Source organism: Sciurus vulgaris, assembly GCF_902686455.1.
Source record: "Sciurus vulgaris genome assembly, chromosome: 2".
Taxonomy (NCBI): Eukaryota; Metazoa; Chordata; class Mammalia; order Rodentia; family Sciuridae; genus Sciurus; species Sciurus vulgaris.
In genome coordinates, this window is record NC_136462.1 from 187,442,170 (window position 1) to 187,467,191 (window position 25,022).

General features: G+C 42.1%; 1 protein-coding gene across 10 annotated transcripts in view; it reads right to left on the reverse strand.

The window, feature by feature from the left end:
* Positions 1 to 25,022, reverse strand: part of PTPRT (protein tyrosine phosphatase receptor type T) — a 1,026,485-nt gene that overhangs the window by 127,045 nt on the left and 874,418 nt on the right. For 6 of the 10 annotated variants that reach the window (XM_079126895.1, XM_079126892.1, XM_079126894.1 and 3 more), the window contains one exon: positions 13,645 to 13,674. The exons of the other annotated variants lie outside the window; for them this stretch is intronic. In XM_079126895.1, the coding sequence (XP_078983021.1) occupies positions 13,645 to 13,674 (30 nt within the window). The remainder of the gene's footprint in view (positions 1 to 13,644; positions 13,675 to 25,022) is intronic. 10 annotated transcript variants of the gene reach the window in all.

Here is a 25,022-nt window from a genome sequence, read left to right on the forward strand (position 1 = left end):
AAAAAATATTTTTAGATGTTGATAGACATTTATTTCATTCATTTATTTTTATGTGGTGCTAAGGATGGAGCCCAGTGCCTCACACCCTACCACTGAACCACAACCCCAGCCTCGAAAGTCAGTGATTACAATGACACAAAAGAAAAGAAACTCAGGTATAAGACCACCCAAACATGCAAAGGATATACATACCAAAAACTATGAGAAAGGGAGTGGAAAACAATCAAGGAAGATACACGTGAATGAAGGGACGTACCACATTCCCAGGATAGAAGGTTCATTATTGCTAAGTGGTCAGTTCTTACCAGAATGATCTACAGATACACTGCAAGCCCAATCAAAGCCCAGCAGGATTTCTTGCGACAAGCTAAAAGAACTGTGCATTTATTCTAAAGAGGAGTGGGGAAGCTTCTAAACCTCAACTGTACAGATAATACAACCTGAAACTTAACTTATCAAGTTAAATACCTTCATTATTCAGATACATTTTTTTTTTTTTTTTTGTACTGGGGATTGAACTCAGGGGCACATAACCACTGAGTTACATTCCCAACCCTTTATATATTTTATTTAGAGACAGGATCTCACTAAGTTGCTCAGGGCTTTGCTAAGTGGCTGAAGCTGGCTTTGAACTCACGATCCTCTTGCCTCAGACTCCTGAGCCCCTGGGATTACAACCATGCGCCATCTAGCCCAGCCTATTCAGCTACTTTTATAAAGAGTATTTCTCTGTGTCTGGTACAACTGAATTTGAATAAAAAGTCTATCCAGGGCACAACACTTTATATAGGACATCATAAACACAAATGTGTTAAAAGACAAAAGTTCCTCAATAGACTTAAAAGTGGGCCTCACAGGTCTGTTTGAAGAACAACCACAAAAGCAGTCTCAACCCTAGCCTCTCTTTAATCTTTGTCCTTATGTCTCCATTGCAGATTATAAATTGTATACCAACTATTCAAAGGTGAATGATTTTATTTCGGTTTCACTCTTGTATAATGTGTGCAGTGAGTGTATTTGAAGCAATGGAGGTTGGTACAGGGATTTACTTGCTTGTTGCTTTTCCTGTTGTGATTTGGGGCAGTGGTTTTAAACTTTCAGGTTGGGCCAACTTTGGACCCTATTCATTGTCTACATACCTGGCTCAGATCTACAAAATGCCTCTCTGTGGGGCAGAGGCTATAGTTCTTATCAGTTTTGCTACCATGTAAAGCAAAGTAGCTTCTTTCAGAATCCTTGCCACACCCATCCCTAATCCCTGGAAAGGATCCAGCACTGGTAATTGGTACCTCTTTATTCCATGAGCTTCTTTTTTCATACAACCTGTGCTAGGGACAACTGTTGAGCCTTTTATCTTGAATTTAAAATGATATTTTCACATTGAATTAACTCAAAGATTTCATGAGAAGTCTATGTGAAAGTATTCTTGTGAACTGAAAACACAAGTAGGTATAATAATATAAAATAAAAATATACTAAGACATACAATGTCTTACATACAATGCATACCTACTCTGCACCAAACAAGAGAACCAGGTGCTGTATATGTACCACATTTCCTTATACTGTCATTGGTGATGGACTCATTTAAATAGATTAAATGTTGTGCAATGCATGTGTTTATCAAAACATCACATGTACAGTTTTTATGCTTTTGCCTATCAGTCAAAATAAATTTAATTAAAAAATAAAAAATTTAAAAAATCTTAAAGAAGAACCAGCTACTGTGCATGCATTATCTTATGCGGTCCTGGTCAATCCCAATGGCAACTGTGTTATCACTGTCCCCAATTTACAGAGGAGGAGAGACTCAGAAAAGTTACATTAGAAAGTGTCACAGTACAGGATTTGAACCCAAATCTGGTCCATGTTCTTTGCATAACAATGTTGTTTCCAAGTACTGGGTACTGTTGTTCCTCACCATTCTGAGCTATGGCAAAACCGTTGCTTAATACCCTTAAGAAATGGGAGATGAGATTATGGAAGAATAATTTATTAAGCACATTGCCCCTTGCCCGGGTGGCTGGCAAACAACTGCATGCTAACAAGAGTGTATGCACACACCCTGAATCAGCCAGGGATCTCCTGGAAAAAAAAAAAAAAAAAAAAAAAAAAGAAGCCTCAGTCCCTACTTTCCTGGCAGCAAAGATAAGAAAAAAGAATAGTATGAAATCCTATACCAACCAGATTTGAGCTTAGATTTTTCGCCAAAAGTTCTTTCCTCATCCAATAGATGCCCAAATGATAAATGGCAAGGGAAGGAAGAAGAAAATACAGTATAAAGACTCTCTCAGCTTTTCTCAGCTGCTAAGGTGCTTTCCAAAACAAAACAAACCTCCTTTAGTCTTGAGGCTTCAATTTGGTTCATACTCTTAGTAAAACCATATTTTCACTCTTTGAAAAAAATCAAGTCTTCCATTAAAAATGGGTTTTTGACAGCACTAAGCTTTCCATCCTTTCACTTTAAAAACACGGGTGATGGTAACATACCCACCAATTCCACTCTCTTGGAACGTTCTGCACAAGGGTTCAAAGCCATTGAGATGAAAAATTGCTCTGGAAAGCAGCTCAGTCAAGTTTTTTTTTTATTTTTTATTTCCCTTTAAAAAGGAGATTTCATCAGTACAAGTATGGGGCTCTTTGAGGTTTCGGGGATGAAGAGATGCTTCTGAACAAACATTTCCCAGGAGATTAATCATGGCCAAGGGCCCTTTCCTCCTTACAGAGGCACCAAGACCACTCTGAGGAATGACTACTGCAAAAAAAAAAAAAAAAAAAAAAAAAATTACATGCTATTTAAATATGTGCCTAGGGGCATTTTTGCCATTCTTTAAATGACCTCAACACATTTTTGAACAGCCTGAGAATAGTCTGCCTGAATATCTAGGAAGGAAAATGGTGCTGTCAAATAGCATCTTCTGTGGACCTTGCCTCCCAACTCTGGTTGTATCATCATTGCGAAAGCCCTGCCTCTCTGAGGAGCCCCTGGGACCAAATTTTTCATCTAAGGACTGGGTTAAACATCCAGACCAAGCCTTCATGTAGCTCCTCCAAATGCCCTGATTTGATAACCCTGGATTCTCAAGAGCTTCCAGATAGGTAGTCCTCAATCACGCTCTCCTGAGGAAGAACCTGGGGAACCTCACGATGTCTAGGCACTGCCCGGCCCAGCTCCAGCTACATCAGCCCTCCAACCTTCGGTGCAGGTAGACAGTTGTGTTCCCTTCCTACCGGACTGTCCTCCCTAAACAAAAATCCAATTCGTCTGAGCTCTGTCCCCAGGAAGGAGGCAGCATTTCCAATGGCCCAATTCAGAATTGAGTGAGAACCCTACATTCCGCTTTTCTGAGACCATCACTTTTTTAAAGGAAGGTGTTGGCAGCCACATCACAAGGGACAAGCCAGTCCCCAGTACTTATATTTGGAAATAGCTATGGCAGCCTTCTAACTTTCAACCTCAGCCCTATTTCTGCTCACTGATCTACAAAGTGTTCTTGCTTAAAAATGACATTGCCTACCCTTGTGGTTCTGTCCAGAATCACCAGTCAACTCTGATCTCTCTTGTAGATACCAGCAGGGATAGGTGCCAGGAGGACAGGTACTCTACTCAATTCAGGTGTGTGTGGGGATTTGTAAAGCTTAAGAGCCGCCATCTCAGATGACCTGTTTTATTCTATTTAATCAATTCTTCCTCTCACCTCTTGTCTGGTGGCTTCAATTGACACACCCAATTACTGCTACTCCCGCACACGTAGTTCAACTATTTCATTCATGATCACCCCCCCTACATATTGTATTCTTTAATTTTTAAAGACAGTCTAATGAGTTAGGCATGATCTCTTCCATTTTATAGATGAGAAAACTGAAACACCGAGGGGTTTGGGATTCACAGCTGAAAAACAGTGAATTCAAATTTCCCCCCTCCCTTTCTTTTCCTCTCTACTCCATTCCTTTCCTCCTCTTCAAGTTTTTTTTTCCCTAACATGTCACCAAACTAGTTATAAAAAATAAAAGTGTGTATGTATGTGTGTTTGAAGATAGTGTGGTCAAGGAGAAAAGTAAGTGAATGCATTATTTCTTTAAGGAATGCCTCTATCTACTTAATACCAGAAAATTTACTGAACCATTTAGGTCACAGGGTCTGTCCTCAAAGCAGACTCAGTGACGTCCTCCCCTTTGTTTTCAGTGCCTCTCTTTCATGCATTTATAACATGATTTCATAACTATTTGCTGACGTGTCCAAGTCCCTTTTAAGTTGTGAATTCCTTGAAAGAAGAACATTTCTTATTAAATCCTCAACAACTGGCTTAGTGCTTAGCACAAAGGAATGGCTCAGTAGATGCTCATGAATAAATAGAATTTCACTTAAACACCAACGCTGCTCTAGCATGTCAGCATTATCACCCATTTTACAGATGAGAAACTGAAGTTGAGACAGAGTCCAGGGACTTCTCTAAAACAGTAGAGTCAGCATGCCCAGGGTTCTTTTCTTCCCAGCATCATCGTCTACCTAGTAAGACCTTGATGAATACACCCGAGTCTTCACACACAACTAGGTACTGAAGCTCTTTGGAGGAGATAAAGCACTATACACAAACAAGATGTAATCATTATCATTCTCATCAACATTGTAGGACTTAACTAAAGCACTTCCTTCCATTAACAGCACTATGCTGAAACACTTAGGCATTCCTAGTTTGTACAGCTGAGAATCCTGTCTTTGCTGCACCCTTCGGAGCATGCATCATCCCCACTTTGAGGATGCTTGCTGAAGGCAGTGCTTTCAGGAGTAAACCCACTTCTGTCCTGGACACACATTGCTAAGAGGCACTGTGGCTCAGCACTTCTGACCCTGGCTCTTTTCCATGCTGTTCCAGCAAAAAGTATTACTATGGTTTTCTTGGTGATGCACCTTGAACTCTTCCAAGGGAGAGCTAGGTAGGAACATCCCCATAGACCTCATGCCCAGCGCAAGCACAGATGAGCAGCAAATGCTTGTGAATAAATAACTGCCCCAGGCAGGACTAGTTAGTTTACCTAATCATCAGGCACAAAGTAATGGTTGGCATGCCAAGGGTCCAAAGGCCATAGAGAACATGCTGTGGGCAGGGAGATACAGACATTCTACCCAACTTGTCTCCAGTGGCCAAAGTGTAGAAAAGCAACAGGAGTGCCACAGGTTGGGTTTCCAGACAATCAGTCTCTGAGACACCACATGCAGGGTGTGCATTGGGGAAGCTTCACCTTCAGAAGGAAAATAAAGGAAGGAAATGGAAGGAAAGGTGAAGGGAAAGGGAGAATTGGAACAGTGATGTGGTCACAGTGATGGCTTAAGCCAGCCCCATGGGATGTCTTATGCTGGGGTGACTTCAACATCCCTATTTGATCTGCTATTGGATGACCTTGGGTGAAGCCACACCAAAGAGCAAGTCCTGAGAGGGCGGTTGGTCCAGAGCTGTCTGCCAGCAGCAGTGCTGGGGAGTAAGTCCTTCCCTCCTGGAGGAGATCTGAGTGGCACATCAGGGTCCTCCCCAGGTATTTTCCTGCTGGCCACATTTCAGTCAATCACTCCTGCAGAGAATGGCCCCCAGTTTCACTTCTTCATAAAAGTCAAGTGCATTTGCAGAGCAACAATCTTTAGAAGCATAGACAGACCTTTCTAAGCTGCAAGGCATCTTTAACACCTGATAGGTATTAAAACTTAAACTTAGGTATAAACTTACAACAATCCTTTGCCACCTTTGGAGCAGAAACACTCATTTGTATTTTCCCTGATTAAAGTGACAGAGCCTCTGACTTATAGATTTGCTCTGTTTGGTATTCATGACTGATGTGTTTCGACTCTAATCCAATAGAGTAAACACTAAAGCACCTGCTCAGTCACAATCCCTATCCAAATCTATCTACACACGATCTAGCCCAGCATATTTATCTCATGTGACAGTGTTCATTAATTGTATGCATTTATAATTGTGATGTGCAAGTACAAATGCAGTGATTCTAAACCTGAAACCAATATAAAACCACAAAATAGGTGATCTGAAAGCCTGCCATCACCAGACACCAAAATAAACGAAAATGGATGTTAACTAACTTCTAGAGAATGGAGTAATGTAACTCAATAAGAGATAAAACAAAATTTCAGGGTGTCAACCACATTCACCCACCATGTATAGGCAATCAGCACAATCTTAAGATGCCAGGTTTGTTCTGGGTCCTGAGCTAGCCAATGGGAAATGAAAGATGAGCAATACATAGTTCTTACCTACAAAAAGATGGACATGCAAATATTCTAAGGGTAGTCTGGCATCATCTGAGAAGTCTACCTGAATGAGTGAGTCTAAGGGTGGATGATTGAGAGATGAGTACAGTAATAAAGGTTTCAATCCAGGGTTATGGATACTATCTACGGAAAATTGGAGAAGGCCACCATAATAAGAGATAATGCTTCCTTTAAACAAAAAGATTGTGATTTTCTGGCAAAATAATAATCTGAAGTGCTTATTAAAATGCACATTCCCAGGCCTTGCTTTCAAAGAGACTGAGCTCTGGGGTGGTGGAGTCTGCAGATCAGATTCTCACCAGAGTTCTCCCCGAGACTGAACGACCAGAGTGACGGGGAACTCTTTGTCCTGAATGCATGATAATGCCTTAGATGTTCACCTGCCAACATCTGCTGATGGCACTTGGTAATTGATATGCATCCTCTTTAAATAGTTTTCCTCTGTCCTTATTTTTTCTTAATTTTTATTCAAAGAGGTTGATGAATTACCAAAAATGATTTTGAGGATCTCTTGATATAATCATTTTTAAATTTTTAATCTCTTTAAATATAGTGAAGCAATGAAATCTGGTTTGTAACAGTTAATGATGTGAAAAGGTATATGCATTTGGGGAAAGAGGCAGTCTCTCACATTGGCTGAGGCCCTACTATGCGCTGGACATATTATAAATATTACAACCATTGAAACTTTGCAGGGTTTCTATATGTGTGTGTTTTTAAATCTTCATTTTACATTCCAGAAAACTGAGATTTAGAAATAAAATTTCTTGTTCAGGTCACTCAGGTGCAAAACCAGGAGCAAAATTTGCCCTAAAGTTACAGAAGTAAGCAACGCATAGGGTCTGGGACTGTGTAAAAATTTACACCATTTTTTTTTTTCCTTTTAAAAGACCATGTCCTTGTAAACTTTGGCTGCTGTCTCCTGGTTACATTTTGTTCCTTCATTTGTTCCATATACATCTCCCGTACATTCCTGGGGGTCCACTATGGGTGTTAGGGGTGCCACAGGGAGCACCCTCATGAGTCAGGAACAACCATAAGACACATCGTCAACTGACCGTGATACAAATAACCACAATGAGAGGAGAGAGAAAGGGTGGAGCATCAGGGAAGGCTTCTGGGAGGAGGTGGCATTCACTTTGAGCCTTGAAGAAGATGCAGAATTTGAGTTTGCTAAAACAAGGGGAGATAGAATGCATATGGGAAAAGTCGAGGAGGCCCATGGACTAAGTAGTGTCTGCAGACAGAGACCAGAACGTGTCAGCTTCCCACCTCTGGGACACATGCACGAGGCATTTATCCAAGGCTAAGTGAACACCTATGTGCTCTCTCTCTGCACAGGAACAACTGGTAAACCGTTAGTGCTTTTTAAAGAACTCCTACATTAACATGTCTTTGTTCAACATGATTACTGTGCCCATCACACACCTCAAGGCAAATTAACCTGTGGACACACGCCAACTCTTAACTTCCTTTTACAAGGCAAACGCTGAACAAAAGAAGTTGTTGGGAGCTGCTTTGCTACAGAAAGGCAAAAAGGAACCCCACAGAAGCAATTCTGTTGATTCCAAATGTGAGGAACAAAGACTTCTATTCATAAGATACCTACTGTGTGCCTGCCACCCTACGCAGACTCTCTCTTTATCCCTTGCCACAGTGCTGGAAAGTCACTGTTGTTATCACCATTTTGCAGAAGAAGAAACTGGGTCTCAAAGTGGTTCCATGATGGTTCAATCTGACAAGAGAGGCAGACCTGTAATTTTGGTCTAGGTCTGACACCAAAACCCATATTTCTCCTTTTGTGTGCATGTAGACTGGAGAGATGGGGAAGAATCCTATCCTAAAAATCTATGGATTGCCAGATCCCTTGTATCCACAGCTCTGCTTTTGCTGGGCCAATGTCATCCTGGTGATTAGTATTCTTTTGACCAAAGCTTATTCCAGATCACTGGTTACCTCCGAGGCAGCAGCCCAGGACTCTCAGCTCTGGCTTCCCTTAGCATGCTCCCTGTGCACAGCAATATCTGGAGACCAGGCCAGCTCTCAGCATGGTGAACACAGGATTGCACCCAGGGTCTCCTCCTTGCCCTTCCAGAATAGGTGCTGCTTCTTGCCCCTACTGAAGGAAACACGGCTCTATAGGCACAGATTGGCATTTAGAATTAGCTGTCTTGGAACCTGGCCAAGGTCTCTCCAAACACATGGTCCAGGCAGGAGTCCCTCCATCCTCTGAAGAAGAGGGATTGGTAAGAAGGTTAGGGAGGGATTGAGGGTCATATTGTCCTGGGTCCAAACTCTGGCCCTACTGCTTCCTGGTTGTATAGACATATCTTCAAACTTGAGTCTTCATCTGTAAATAAAATCAACACAATGACATGTATCTTGCAGGACTTGTTATAAGCATCAGATGGATGTGACTTGTAGTTGGAACTGACAGTAATTCCTCTCAGCTTCTGCCCCTTGTGGATTGGTATAGGGTTGACCTCAACCCCCTTTGTGTCTATGACACCAAGCACAGGATGCAGTACATAGTGGGAGCTCAATAAAGCAGGTGAGGCTTGAATATCATCCTTTACCTACTCTCAAAAGTATAGGATGAGGATTGGCAAACCATGACCTGCAGGCCCAATCTGGCCTGCTGTCTTTTTTTGTTGTTATTTTAAGTAGGTTTTATTGGAACATAACCACACTCATTCATGCACCTATTTTCTATGATTGCTTTCACGGTACAAAATCAAAGCTGAGTAGATGCAAAGGCAAAAAATTTACTGTCTGGCTTCTTACAGAAAATATTTGGGACTCCTGATCTTGTATATAGATCATTTCAGGGAGAGTACTTAGTGTCCTCTTTGTTTTAAGGAAATAAAAATTCTTCCACTCCTCCTCCCCACTCAAGATATCCTCTCTCCCTGGTTTATTTACTTTTCTTCTTATTGCTTCCAATAATTCGCTTACTATTCATTTTTATTATATATGTTGTTTACTTTCTATGACTCACACTAAAAAGTTCCATGTGGGAGGAGGTTTTAATTTGTGCCAACTCCTAAATCCCCAGAACCTTGAGCGGTACCAGGTGCATGGTGGGCACTCCGTGAATACAGATGTTTAACGAATAAACTCTGACTTCACCAAAGAGATTGGTCAGCCAAACCATGATGGAACTTTCCTCTTTCATGGAATATTTTGGGGTTTATGAGGGACCATGTATTTCCCAACCCCATTGAGGAGGTAACTGTTTTTCTGTGCTATAGAGGGACAATGGGGACACTGGTTAAGTCATTGCCTCTCAAACGTTAATGAGAAAATGAATCACTGGGGGATCTTGTTAAGTTGCAGGTTTTAATTCAGGAAGTCTGAGCTGGGGTCCTAAATGCTGCATTTACCACGTTGCTGCTGGTCTCTGGTCTACATGCTGAGTAACAAGGGTTCAAAATTCCCCTTAAGGTACCCCACGATCCCTACATTTGGACCCCCTTCAAATCTAAGGATCCTGGAGATCATGTTATGGTTTAGATATGAGGTGTCCCCCAAAAGCTCATGTGAGTCGATGTGAAAAAGTTTAGAGGTGTAATGATTGGGTAATGAGAGCCTTATCCTAATCAGTGCATTTATCCCCTGATAAGGATTAACTGAGGGGTGACTGTAGGCAGGTAGGGTGTGCCTGGAGGAGGTGGGTCACTGGGTCGAGATGAGGAGAGCTCTTTCTCTGCTTCCTGGTGCCATATCCCCAGTTGCTTTTCTCTGCCACACTCCTCTGCCATATTGTTCTGTCTCACTTCAAGCCCCTAGGAATGAAGCCAGATGCCTATGGACTGAGACCTCTAAAACTGTGAGCCCCCAAATAAGGTTTTCCTCTAATTATTCTTGTCAGGTCTTTAGGTCACAGTAGTGGAAATGCTGACTAAACAGGTCATCATTTCTTTTCTGTTCCTTTCTCTCCATTTCCATGCCTCCCTCTCAATCCTAAGTTCTAGTTAGACCCATCTTTCCTCCCCTCTGAGGCTGCCCCCAGATCCTCCTTCCCACAGTCTCCTCCTGTCCAGCATCTCTAGCCTTGTCCTTCCCCACAGGCTCTTCCACTCTATCTATACCTCTGTCCAGCACTTTCTGATCTTTCAGGTAGCCAATCGCATCTTTCTCCTCGTTTTTTGGCCAACAGCTATAAAAAAAAAAAAAAAAAAAAGGGACCTTCTTCATGATCCTCAGGCAGGCTGGCTTCCTCTCCCAACCTCACCCCATAACCTGCAGAAGTGACTTCTGTTGTCTGAATGTCTGGGCTGTGCCCCAGCCCTTAGCCTCCATCTCCTGCAGCATCTGTAAAGGTCAACCGACCCTTCCTTTTGCTGTGGCTTTCTCCTCCTGGTTCCTGTGGTTTTCTTCTCATCATCTGTCTGCTTTGCTGGCTCTCTCCCCTTCTGAATTTTTAATCACAGTCAGTTTCTGGCCCTCAGCCCTCAGTCCTGTTTGCCCTTTAATCTTTCTTCAGTCCTGATTCCTGATTCTGTCCACCCTATGCTCTCAACTGTCCTCTCTCAGAGGAAGGTCCTAACATCTACATCCTGCCCAAACTCTACCTCTGCATTTCTAAGTTCAATGGAACAATTTTGTTCAGGAATTCCACCAGCATCCTCAGCCCAACATATCTACAGTTACATTTATTCTCTTTACTTCAAATCATTTCTCCCCCCAGAAGTCTGTTTCCAAGAGAATACATCCCCCCTCACATTCATTGCTGAGTGGCTTCAGGAGAATGACTTACCTTCTCTGAACAATTTAACATCTCATTAAATAAGGATAATGGGAGCTATCAGCCTGGGCTATTATAAGGACTTAGTGAGCTAATGTATGCACAAGGTACTTGGCATGTGCTGATAATCTCCACTTCTTTCCTCCCATCCAGATGATTAAATATGCCTTATCTGTTCACTCCCTTTAATGCTGAGGTGGTTCATCTTCTTTGGCAAGTGTTTTCTGGAGGTTGAGGACAGGGAATGGAGCTCAAAAGAAAATCTAACCATATAAGATATCTCCATAGAAGGCAGAATATTGCAGAGAATTGCTCAATGGTGACATAATACACGACACTCTGAGTACTTTGGGGCTGGTGGATACAGAATTATGACTTTTGTTATGGAAACCCTGTGTCCCATTCACATGCTCTGCTTTCCAGGGCTGGCATGAGTTCCACGTTCCAGGGCCTGTGATGTAGAACTCCATGTTTGCACCAACTAAAAGGCCCTTGTTTATCAATGTACCTGAACTACAAGCATCTGCATATCTGACTCCTATGCTTCCACACTGCTCACCTTCAATCCCACCATGGAGCCCAGCAGAGTGCAGAGCATGCAGCGGGCATCCAAAGAGCACAGTGAAGTTACCCCTGGCTAACCGAAGGAGGAAGTGAGAATCACAGAGGTTGTGATGGGTCACTGCATGCCCACACCTGCTGTGGCATATCGACTCCATAAGAACGCTTGGAAGACCAGAGGGGTTCCCTGTGGTCACCATTACTGCCACCACCCCTTATGGTTTCTGAAAGGTGGAAGAAAGGAAAACAGCATTTCATACAGCATCAGTTTAGGGCTAGGTACTTTTCAAATTCATCTCCTTCTCTTTTTGAGGCAACTTTATGAGTTAGGCACTATTATCCTAATTTTACAGTTAAGAGAAGTGAGGTTCAAAGCATTTAGGAAACTTGCTCAAGGCTGTATAACCACTGAGCAAGTGACAGGACTTGAATGCAGAACTGCAGGAGTCCTAAAGGTCATTCTCTTTCCATCACAAGCAAAAAATATACCACATTATTTCATACCTCTATGCCTTTGCAAATGCTGTTCCCACCAATCAGAATCTTTCTTTTCTCCACTGGTAGGTAAATGCCTCTGTAAATATAGGGATGACTGTCCCCTGCATTATTGAAAAGCTAGTTACTCAACTCAGTGCTCTTTTACTACGTTATGTGTACATATTTCTCCGCTAACATTTCACTTGTTTGATTTTTATGCTGATCTCTCAGATAGGCCCGAGCACCACAAGAGTGAGAACCAAAGTCCTAGTCATTTCTCTGTCTACACTGTCTAGAACATTCTGGAACATGATGTGCATATTCAAGGCATGTTTGTTGAATGAATGAATGACTCAATGAACAGATAAAATCAGTCCTCCAGTATTGATGGTGGGGGTTCATTTTTTTCCTATATGACATGAGGGTAGTGGTACCATGATCTTATCTGCTTATTGCTTGGCTCTTAATTACCCAGGGTGGACGGGCAGCTATTTTTCTGGCTCCATCTTCATCTTGAGGGTGTAAACAGATGATCGCTGACTCTCTCTGAAGGCTGGGTGTGCCAGGGTTGGGGGAAAGACATAGAGTGGTGGGCAATACACTTTCCTAGGAGCCAGGTTTTCTGAGTTTTAATCCCATTCTTCTGCTAGCTGGACATGTGATAAGTTCACATATCCACCTCTGAATCTCAATTTCTCAAAATGGAAAATGCATATTAGAATGGGGGATGACTTCAATGGTTTTCTAACTTTTTAATCATCAAGGATTTACCATACAGAGTTTTTCTCCTTTATCCTCATGTTTATTAATAAAAATAACACTCCTCTTATGTATGATCTATCAAAATGTATAAATGCATCCTAGTGTCATGTACAACAAATTAGAACAAATAAAAAAATTTAAAAAAAAACCAAAATCACTTAAAAAAAAAAGGAAAACAACCACCTTTGCATAGTAAGTGCAAAAAAGAATTTGATAGGCCAGCAGCCATCTATAACTCCAAACAAAATGAACTGATAATGTGAGATAACTAATGTTAAATGCCAAATGGATAATTCCAGCCCAAAGCAAAGACCTTGCATGCTTTTTCACCTGTGGGGTTGGGTCTAGATAAAGTCATGGTTCCCTGCAGTCTTCCTGAAATAGTGGAAATAGTCAATTGCCTCCTTTCTAACATTAGAGTCCCCAGGGCTACACAATACCCCAAGAAGACACAAATACACTCAGAGATCTGTGATTCTGTCTTATGTATGCAAGTCCTACTGGAGGATTCAATTCCTTTCTTGCTGGAATTCAGGGACTCCTTACTAGAAAATTGCACTCAGAAAGGAGAAACAGACCCTCCTGACTCCAGAAATGGTGGGGGGGATTAAGATGGCAGAAACATAACAGACTTGAACAATGACAGTGCATTTTCAAATGGAAAACATCTACGTAAAACAGAAAACTCCAGGGCTACACTTGACTTAGACAGAAGGGTATGAGAAACCAACAGACAATTGGTTGGTGCAGGAAATGCATGCTACAGGTTCCCTTATGGGGCATGATGCAAAGTTAACACCGGCTCGATACTTACAAGTAATAGGAGTAGGAATAAGCATTTCTTCTATATATTGATGGGCAGTCAGATGAAGGAAATGTCCAAAAAGGGGGAAAAAGAAAAGACAAACAAAGAAGAATTAGATTTATATGAAATCTTGGCTCTTAGAAATGCACATTTTATTTTAGCATCCCTAAGCTCAAGGAGATGCAGGTTTCTCTATCAGTCATCTTTGCTGAGAATCAGATAATTTCAATGGCAGAAGAAATGAAAGAGACATCTCCTATGAGAGGAAAACTCACTACCTCATGCAGAGAAAGCTGAGTTTCATGTTGGCTGTTTTTGCTGTTTGACAGTTCTTCCTTATGGCCAACTAAAACTAGCTTCCTTGTAATCATGGAATTTTTGTCTTGAATCAGCTTTCTGTGGCATCTTGAAACTAGTCTACCATTCTCCCACATGACAGTGTTCCTACCATCTAAGTCACACCAGTCACTCCTTGGGTCTTTTCTATTTCAGATGAAAGAACATGAGACCTTATTTAGGAAGGTCATTCCAAAAGCAAGGAAATCATAGCCAGCATCCAATATGGCTCCCCCATGACTCCCACTTTCTAGTACAGACACATGTGCAGTACCCTCCCACACAGAAACAGGGTTGGCCTTGTGTGACCAATGACATCTTGTAGGAATTATGTTCTATATGTTCTGGGGCTTTCTAAACTAGATATAAAAGAAGACTGTAGCTCTGTCTAAGCCTTTGGAATTCTCTTGGAACCTCAAGTCTTCATGTAAGAAGTTCAACTTCCCTGAGGCCACCATGCTGGAGAGATCACATTGGAGATGACTTAAAGAGAAAGCAACGTCCAGCCATCCTCCAGCCATTCCATCCCCAATCAATAAGTTGCCCAGCTGAGACCCTTGACGTCATGAAACAGAAAAAAGCCGTTCCCTTTAAGCCCTCCCCTACATAAAGACTCATGAACAATAAATAATTGCCATTTTTCAAGTTATTACATTTTTGAAGGTCATCAAAATGCAGCCTCATCATGAATAAGCACTGTAATAAGAAGGAGGCATTCCAATTTTCAATCTGAACAGACCTTTGAATAAGCTCTGTACTTTTGTATTCTCATCTGTTGTTTAGGTATGTTGAACTAGATTAGTAGTTTTCAAACTGTGTTCCCAGGATCTCAGGGGTTCAACAGAGCAGGTTCATTGTAATGGAGGAGAAGGACATTGAGAAGGTGGTGCTGTTGCTCCCATTCCATCCACAAAAACTAGACCATCTCCATTTTTATCTATTTTGTAAATTGGAGTTTCATCTAAGATTTCACATAAAGCTTGGAAAATCACTGCCTTCAATTTCTTTCTAATGTCCCTCACTAGCTGTTGCCTTCTGAGTAATCACAAACCTCAAAGAAGTCCATCATATTTCCTTTGTTGTCATTTGCCTGATGTTGTAAGAAAATAAATAGGAATGTTTTTATTTCACATCAGATCTTGGTATGCTGATCATAAGAGATACATTTGAGGATTGATAAAAAATTGCTAGAAAATTCAGGTTCTAAAATATCCATCTGACTCCTCTCTTGAATTATTTGATTAATTGCAACCATTATCCCATTTACTTGTCATCAGAAGATATAGTCTTCATAACCAGAGATAGGAACACATAGTCAGGGCCCAAAAATTATCCTCTTTCAAGTAGTAAGTGACTAAAGCCCTCAAGGCAGGGCTACCTCTAGCTTTCAACTAAGCATCAACAAAGCCCAACCCAAGCCCTACAGCCTCAGAAGTAAAGTGACTCTGAGAGATAAAGACAGAAGCACATGTCTCCTTGGGAGGATGATCTGGGGCATGGCTACCCAAAAAACTATTCGATATCCTGGACCAAATGAACAGTGGTCCTGGATGATGAAAGAGAGTGAAAAACCCAGAACTGTAATGGATGGAAATGGAATAGCTCCCTGCAAGTCATCAAATCCCCTTCACCAGCCACACAGGTTGGCACTGTAAGATCATTCCTGTGCTTCATCACAGGCTGGTCCCATGCCTAGAAATGTTATTTTTCAGGGTCAGAAAGCTCAGGATCCATTTGAGGAAGATTTACAAATATCTCTTGGCATGGTTTGAATGTTCCCTCTGAAATTCATGTTGAAACTTAATCCCCAAATTCATATGTTTATGACATTTGGAAGTAAGGCCTTTGAGAGGTAACTGGGATCAGATAATGTCATCAGGGTGGGACACTGGGATGGGACTGGTGGCTTTATAGGAAGAGGAAGAGAGACCTGAGCTGACCCATACTTGCTCTGTCTCACCATGCCTTCTACCATGCTATGATACAGCAAGAAGCCTGTCCCCAGATGCCAAGCAGAGGACAGCATTACATTCTTAGACTTCCCAGCCTCCAGAACTGTGAGAACCAAGTTTCTGTTCATTGTAAATTATCCAGCCTCTGGTATTTTGTGATAGCAACAGAAAACAGACTATGGTACCTGTGTTCTCCATATTGTTAAGATGTTGGGCTGAGAACAAAGAGGACAGTATTCTAATCCCATTTCTTTTTATTTCTCTTGCTTAGTCTGACTTCTTGGGCAAGTTGATTCCTCCATTTACACTTCTGTTTCCTGATCCATGCACCAAGTACCTGGCATAGATGAATGACTGACAGCTCAAAAATGTCGAGCAGTGGAAAGATGAGAAGGCTTGGCATCTCAGTACCGTCATTTACAAGCCACATTTAGTGACTTGAGCAAGTGATGAAACAGCAGAGTCCCGGTTTCTCAAGTTTGGAGGAAATAGTTAACCAATAGTTATTGGGGCCATCAAGATTAAGTAATTATATTCAAATTTGGTGATATATAATGTATAGTGTTTCATATAAAATACATTAAACTAGTATCAGGTTATATTACTCTACACTTGGAATACAAGTAGGATGGATAAAAGGCAGTTTATGTTCCCACCTGATCCAGATGTAAGATTTACTGCACTTACTCTGGTCACCAGAACAAAGTGATCACCTCTTTAGTGGAGGCATTGCTCTTGGCTCTCATCACACACTAACTCATGCATTCTTTACAACTGTCTTAACAGATAGTTGTCATCATCAGCTTCAGTTTACAGATGAGGAAACTGAGGCAAGAAGGTAAAGTAGCTGGCTGAAGGGTCACCGCCAGCAACTGCCTTTGCCAGCATTCTGGCTCTGAAGCCCACGGTCTCACCTACTGTGCTGCCTTCCAGGAGGCAGGGAAACAGGAACAACAGTGAGCCAGGCTTGGAGATGCCACAGGTCTTATCTCTTAATCCTCCCACAGCCCTGTGAAGCAGACATTGTTATGCTCACTTTTAATTGAGGAATTTGGGGCTCTAAGAGGTCACTTCTCGCTAGGTCAAAGGTTTTGTGAATCTTTGGACCAGCTGCAAAGTTTCCATTCCAAGTTGGACTTTCTCACTGCCTGAGCCCTCCTCAAGCCCCCCAGGCTGCACTCAGAACTCTGACCCTCTAGGTGGTCTGCTCTCAACCTCAAAGATTCACCTCTGCCTGAGTCACCTCCTCCAGACAACATGTCCCCCTCTTTACCTTCAAACCACAACCACCTCTTCCAAGTAGCTTTTCTGAGTTATCCAGGTGTTGCCCAAAGCCAGCATGTTCCCTGACCTGGTTTCAAAGAATTCCTAGAATGATGGCAACAGACAAACTTTTATTAATTGAATATCTTTTCCCAAGTAAACTTCAAAGTCTTCCAGGGCAAGCGTCGTAGGCTTGTGACCAAAACACAGTTTACATGTATGTTTTCTCTAAGCCTTGAAGAAAATTTGCTGAAGGTCTGAATTTACGGGGATACAGTGACATTGAAAGTAACAGATTGCCTGAAACTAAAAATCCTGAGCAGACGGACAGTTGTGCTTAAAAAAAATAAAAATAAAACAATAACCCTAAACTTAATAAATCATATTGCAGAATCTTTTTTTTTCAGCTGGCTGACAAGATTGCCTTCAGGAACAAGTTTATCTATGTTCTATACCATTTTAACAGAACTAAGTTTTTTATCTAACAGCCCATTTGACCATATACCCATCCATCTATCTTGTAAATTTATCCATCCATCTCATAAACCAACCCTCCCTTCCTCCTTCCCTCCCTCCCTCCCTCCCTCTCTTCTTTCTTTCCTTCCTTCCTTCCTTCCTTCCTTCCTTCCTTCCTTCCTTCCTTCCTTCCTTCTTTTCTTTCATTTACCTATTCATCCATTACATAAGTCACCTTCCTTCCTTCTTTTCTTTCATTTACCTATTCATCCATTACATAAGTCACCTCTCCATCCATTAGCTTACCTACTTGTCCATTCAACAATCATCCACCTTCTATGCCTCCATCTTTCCATTAATTAATTCAGCAAAAACCTCCTATATGCCTGTCTCTTCCATGTGCAAATGAGATCCTGATTTAGCCCACTTTTCTGACATGAGAGCCAGCAAGAAAATCATAAAACTGATGATAATAATGGCTACCAGTTAAATAGCAGGCTATCACTTATGTACCAGGTACTGTTCTAAGTAAATGAGGTAGAGTATTTTATTTAATCTCCATAATAACCCTATGAAGTTTATTGTCCCTATTTTACAAAGAAAACAAGATTAAATAACTTGTCCAAATGGATGTATTTGATAAGTGGCATAGCAGGTGTTAGAATCTGGTGAATCTTACTTAAGAGACTGTGTTAATCACTGCTATGTTATATTTTCTTCCATGGAGATAAATGGTATGATGTGGAGACACAGGGATCACACCTAGAGGCAGGCATGGGGAATGAAAGCAGGCAAAGTGGACCAGAATTTGTGACGCTTATATCAGAAAGATTAAAGGAAACCAGATGGGGTAGGGGGAAGAGTATTCTTAGGCAGAAGGAACTGTTTTGTGGACAGGGTGGGTGGGCTAGCAAGGAGGGAGTGCCAAGATGTTGGAAAGGCTAGTTCCCAAAAAAGCTTAAGGAGCTCAGTCTCAGTCCCACAGGTCATAGGGAAAACCCAAGAAGCCAAGTGGTCAAATACTTGTTCTAGATGAGTGAGTCTGACAAGAGTGTGAAGAGAAAGCCAGAGGAGAGACACCCAACTGGTAGTGTGACCCTAGAAGCTGTAGCAAAGGCCAAGACAAGCAACGTTCTCAGTGATCATGGGAATAGAAAAGAAGAGGTGAATGTGAAGGGTGATTCCAACACAGAGTCAACAGGTGATTAAATGTGAGCACATTCAGAAGGACTTCACAGTTTCTATCTCAAGTGGCTGCCCACCTGGGTGAAAACAGGAGAAGGCTTCCCTTTGCAGGGTGTGTGTTAAGGAGTGAGTTAGAATAGGTGAGGAAAGATGATATATTTCATTTGGGTTGTTTTCCCACTTCAATGAACCATTCAAAATCATTCCACATGATTTAGCATCTCAGTAAATCCTGTTTCATTTTCCAATCAGGTTAGATGGTTAAGAGTATAGACTTCTTCCCCAGAATGGCCAAGTTTGAGACCCAGCTCTGACACTTATTGGTCAGGTGCTTTCAGTTAGTTTTCTTAAACTCTATGTGTCTTAGTTTTTTGATCTGTAGTGTACACTAATTCAATAATGTGCACTATCTCTTCTAGTTCACCCAATAGTTAGCTTTTCTGATGCTCTCACAGTTTTTGTTTTACTCCCTGAATACATTACATGTTTAAAGTCTCAGGATGTGGTATGACTTTTACATACTGCTCTCCAGCCTTACCACCCTCCTATCACAGGTTTTTGTATATCATTGACACTGAATGTTGATATTTGGGTCTGTGTGCTGAGTGGAACTCTCTTGTATAGGAGATAGAGTGTCAATCCTGGGCTCCATCTGTTTAAATCCACTGGGGTATTCCATTCAGAATCCTTTTAGGAAATTCCTAGTATCTGCAAGGCACATTTGAGATAAGGATGAATTAGAATAGACAGTGGATGGCCCAGTGGAGGAGACAAGATGTGACTACTAATGACAAATGTAAGGCAGAACATACTGAGATCCTCACAGAGGGGGTCCAGATGGTGAGAGATTGCATGTAGGTTATAGGTCAGAAATGGTTCACTGGAGAAAGTGACTTTAGAATTAGGTCTTCAACATAGGTAATATCGGGTCACATGGAGCTGAGGAATGCAAACATTAAATAAAGAGGGAAGTTCATAAATGAAACTACAGGAATAGGGGTGACATCAGAAGACCTGCCAGAAGCACTGTGAGCAGAGGGATGGCATAGCTCAACAATGTTTCCCAGATGACTTGAACACAGGCCCTTCCCTCACTTCCACCCAGTGAACCTTATTGTACTGGAAGAGAAGCCATTGGAGGATTTTAGACAGCAGGTTTGGGAGTGTGAGTTTCATTTTTGGCACATTACTCTGGCTACAGTGTGGAAAGAGGTTTGAGTAGAGGCCAGTGTTGAGGCTCATGCAATAAAGAAATGGAGGCCCTGTTCCAGTGAAGAGGCAGTGTGGCAAGAGAGGGAGAGGAGGAGCTATGAGTAAGAAACTGCGAAGATGTAGACTTAGAAGAATGCAGGGTGATGAACAGGATGGAAGGGAATGCCTGGGGAGGAGCTGGGGATGTAAGAGCGGGAGCAGGTTGATGAATAGGCAATGATATTGACTTATGAAACACTTGGGGGATTTTTCAAGGGAGATGACACAGAGGAATGGGACACCAGTGAGAAAGAACTGAAGCAGCAGACCCCACCTTCCTAGGTCATTCCCATCTTCAAGCCTACAAAATGACAACCACTGGGTGTTATGATAAAGACACAAGAGAAGGCTCGTGTACCTACTGTGGGGGCTGCCTTGTGCCAGAGCATCATGGGTCTTCCTTATAGGGGAAGTTCATAGGAAGACCTTGCTCAGGAGATAATACTTGGGAGTTCTACTTGGAAAGCTTTGGGAGTACAGGTTAGAGGGTAATAGAAAGTTTGTAGGTGAAGAAAAATGTCAGGACTTTTCATTCAGGGAAACGCATGTCCAGAGAGTAGTGTGAAGTCAGGAAAAATAAGCCTGGAGAGAAAAAGTGGTACCTGAATTTGAGCTACCTGTTTCCTGGTCTATGATTTTCTTACTTTCCTAGTCTCCTTGGACTGATAGCATTTCTATGCTAAAGTATGGGCTCTGGATTATAATCAAAGTATGGCAGACATGCAAATGGAAATATTAGGTCAATGTGTAAACATTAATTGCAACACTGCTGTTAGCATGTTAGTGATGGGCGTGGAGTTGGCCTGATTCAGTAATGGTCATGTGTGATGGAGTGCCCCTGTTGATATTGTGCATTTTCATTCCAAACATTAGCCCATCTGATCTCCAAAACAGCCCTCTAAGGTTGGCTGCATCTCACAGTTGAGAAAGTAAAGAATGGGATTTGTTAAGTGGCATCTCCACAGCCACCAGCAAATCAACAGTACTGTAGAAATTGGACACAGTGTTTTAGATTCCCACTTCAGTTACAAAGGGTCTGCATCCATTAGACTGGGAGTTACTGGAGGGCATATAGAAATCACAAAGAATCAATATACACTGAGTTGCATACATATTTCAGAGTAGATTCTCATATTTAAACCCAAGACATTCCAAAAAGACTCTTGGAAAACTTACTATGTGGACAGGCAAAGCATGGTTGGAAAAAAGTTCAGTCTTGACCAGCCAGAGCTAAGCAGAGGAAGCGAAGAGAGAGAGAGAGAGAGTGGCTAGAACCATACTTCTAACTGACTTTAAAATATCTCCTCAAAACTTGTCTGGTCCTCATTTGAAAAGTATGAAGAGATGGAGGGGTGACTGTAGGAGTCAGACAAGTCTTTGGGCACAGATCTGCAAGAATCCTGCTTCTCCTGGCTCAAGTGTTTCCTTTACCAAAAGTGAATGGTCTGAAGCTTTGGGGGATCATGGGACTCTAGAAAGTATATCCAGGGGGCATGAAATTGAAACTTGGGAAATATGCATATAATTTCACATCTCACGAACATTGGAGTATGTTTCTCATATATGAGTGACCCATAAGCACTGTCAACCATTGAGATTGGTTAAGGCACAAAGATTTGGAGCATTCCACCTTAACTTGCATTAAAGAAGCCCAATACCCTCTTGGCTGCCAATTTCTGTTGGGGAGGCTGTCAACTACCTAAGTAGAGAAGGTGAGGAGTGAGGGACAATCAGGACCATAGGACCAAGCCGGCCATGAGGATCTCTCTATGTTAGGATTCAAAATGGTACTTGTGAAAAGGAGGTACTTGTTACTGCATGTTGGTTCCCATTCTAGAACATTCCAAGGTCTACATGTGATCAACAGATTCAGGAGAAAAGAGGAGCCGTTATTGACAGTGACATGGCTAAAACCACAATGGTCATTAACTGTATAAGAGAAGGGCTCCTGGTTCCTGTCTTAAAATGCTCATATAATCCTGTGTATCTCCATGTAGTCCTGTGTGTATGGTCCTGCATTCAAAGAAGCCTAGTCCAAACAGTCAAGGGTCATAGAAAAAAAAAATCTGAAATTTAACCCGCATCCTTTGTAAACTATCAGGGTATCTCATTTAAGTAGCCCACAAGCACTCATATCCCTTTTGGCCTTTAGTCTTTGGAGACCCTCTCCCTGATTACACAACAAATGCAAGCAAGAACAAAACCCTCCTCAGGCTTTGTTGAATCCTCTCCTCTGTCTCTTCTGCCCTTCTCTTTTTTCCAACCTCTAAACATAAATTAGTTTTAGCTTCTTTCATTAAGTCCTTCCCTTAGTCCTTTGTACTACAAGTCCTTCTCTACCTGTTTTCTAGTTCTGTTTCACAAAAGGAAACCCCTAAGAGGAAAAGAAAGACTCTGGAGAAGGGAAGGGAGTCCTAACACCAATGATAGCAAGTCCTTGAAATGGAGCCACTGGGGACGTCTACATTTCCTGGAAACCTCTGGGGCTGTAGCCTTAGGGAGACTTTGAGTCAGTTGAATCTATCAGGAAGAGAAAAAAAAGAGAGCAGCTGTGCCCACACCCATGGAGGGCAGGGAGAAGACCCCAGCAAATTCAAGCCAGTGGAGGGAATGCAGCAGGCGTACCACCTATAAGAACTCCAGGATCCAGGAACTGCAGGTGACGATGGGACCCAGAAGGGATGCTGACATGAAGATCCCGAGTCTTGGTGATTCATCTATTAGTTGGAGGTTTCTTTTCCTTTAATATCTCTTCCTTCTAGCTCTGGACAGCAGTGTGGCCAGCAGTAAGCTAGCGGTGAACTGAACTGCCTGACATGTCCCTGTATTTATATACAGGGTTGGGGTTGAAAGATGTGCACAGAAGCAGAGGAGCTCACCCTGCCCTTATCTGTCCTTTGAGACATCTCTGGACACAGGAAGACATTGTAGATTAAGTGGAAAGAGTGCAGACCTATGTTTAATTTCCCTCTTCTTCCCCCTTCTATCCTGTGCTCCTCCCTAAACCCACTGGTAAACTGTCCTATCAACTAGGTCAGAAAATGTCTCACTTTCTCAAAAGATATTGTATATGCAAACACTGACCAGTATTCCCACCCCCCACACACTGCCATGATGTCTGAGTTTTGCTTCCTGGGAAGACAGGGCGATCATGTGACACCTCAGGTTGAGTTTGAGGAAGAGGGTTTATAGAAGTGAGAAATGACAAAGATATTCGGAAGAGGTTAAAACTACACAAAAGACTCACTTCATACTCGCTCCCACCCTGGAAACAGAGAACCCTTTCCTCCCTCCCAGAAAGTCACACATTTCAGAAATAGCTGTTGAGAAGGAAGTGAAATTTCTTCACGAGCTCACAGACGACAGTGACGTGGGTTAAGCCAGGCTTTAGAAAGAGCAAAATTGGAAGAGCATATCTGATTTACAAATCAGCAGCAAAGAATGAGGAAACTCCAGGTATGTTGAGGAGATATTCACTTCTATTAAATTGGTCACTGTTTCCAGGTAGACAATACCAAATTCCCTTCTGCCTCTACTATGTCCGTGACAGTAAGAAACATGTGCAATGTGCTTTCTTTCCACAGAGAAATCAAAGCTCATATTCTACTTCATGTAACGCACCGGACTCTTCCCTGAGATGGACAATATGGTGGTTGGTGCTTTACCATCATGAGCTAATGACAATGCAGTGCTGTTTTTAGCCCCTTAAGGGCTCCTTGTCCCCAGTGTTTAAATAGTCCCTCCTCTTCCTCCCCATTCTCTCCAACAGGGAAATCTGTGGCTGGATGAGAACCTTAACTCTTCGCCATCCTGCTGGGAGCTTGAGGGAAAAAAGTAATGGTATTAGATAAAAGGTGTAAGGAAGAATGAGGTTCTCGTGCTGAGCTATCCTGTCAGAGGAGGGACTGGCTAATTCTAAGCAGAACGGTGAGGGAAGGACAGAGGGAAGTTCTGGTGCCTACATGTTTGCAAGCATGGTGTAAAACCTAGTATTTTTGAGTCACTGATAACTGGAGATAGGAACATTGCTTTTTTGAAAAAAAAAAAAAAAAAATCTGCATTCATGCCGCTAAGGTAGAAGCTGGAATTAGTCTCTGGAACATTCTGTCCTTTTGTTCTGGAGGGTAACAGATCTCTCAAGCATCTTTCCTCCTGTAGATGGAAGTGAGTCCTGGACCTTGTTCTTAGAGTCATCCAGAACTCTGTGCAACCATAAGAGCTTTAGGCTCAGGTGTTAGTTTGGTTAATAATGTAAAATGACTGTATTTCCTGGGGTCAGGGCATGTTCTCCAGGTACATGTTATAATGTAGATAAATGCTTTGTTGGCTCTGGCAGACTCAGGAGTGGGAGGGTAGAGACTAAGTTTGGAGATAGGAGATGAAATTGGGAAGACATGGGGATGGCAAGCAGGCATGGCCATGTGGTGACAGGCAGCAGCTAAGGAGATGTGATCAGGAGGACTCCTTATTAGAGGAATAACCCATAGCATTCAGGACACTGCTAGCTGACAGTCATCCTTTGTATTTCCTTCCCCTCTCTGAAATTCCCTAGTATAATCCCGAAGCCTTGTAAATTTATTTTAAACAGAAGATGCTGGGGTCTTAGAAATAAGGGAGGCAACTGCACCCTTGCTTTTTATCAGCAATGCAATTTGGAGAAACACATACAGACTATGAGAAAACAGGTGGCCAGATGTGCCCAGGGAAGCATCCTGATGAGAGATACCAAACAGCAACAACCAACTGGGAAGGTTTTGTGAGACATGAGGCATGCAGTCAGAAGGAGTGTGAGGTAGAAGAGTCTCTGGGAACTCTCACAGAAGTTTGAGGGCAGTTTGGGATGCAGCTACTTGACCGGATGGTATAAAAGGGGAGCATTACTCTCCTGCAACTCTATTTCTGGGATCATCTATCTTTGTGGTCCTCTCCAACTATCTTAGAAAT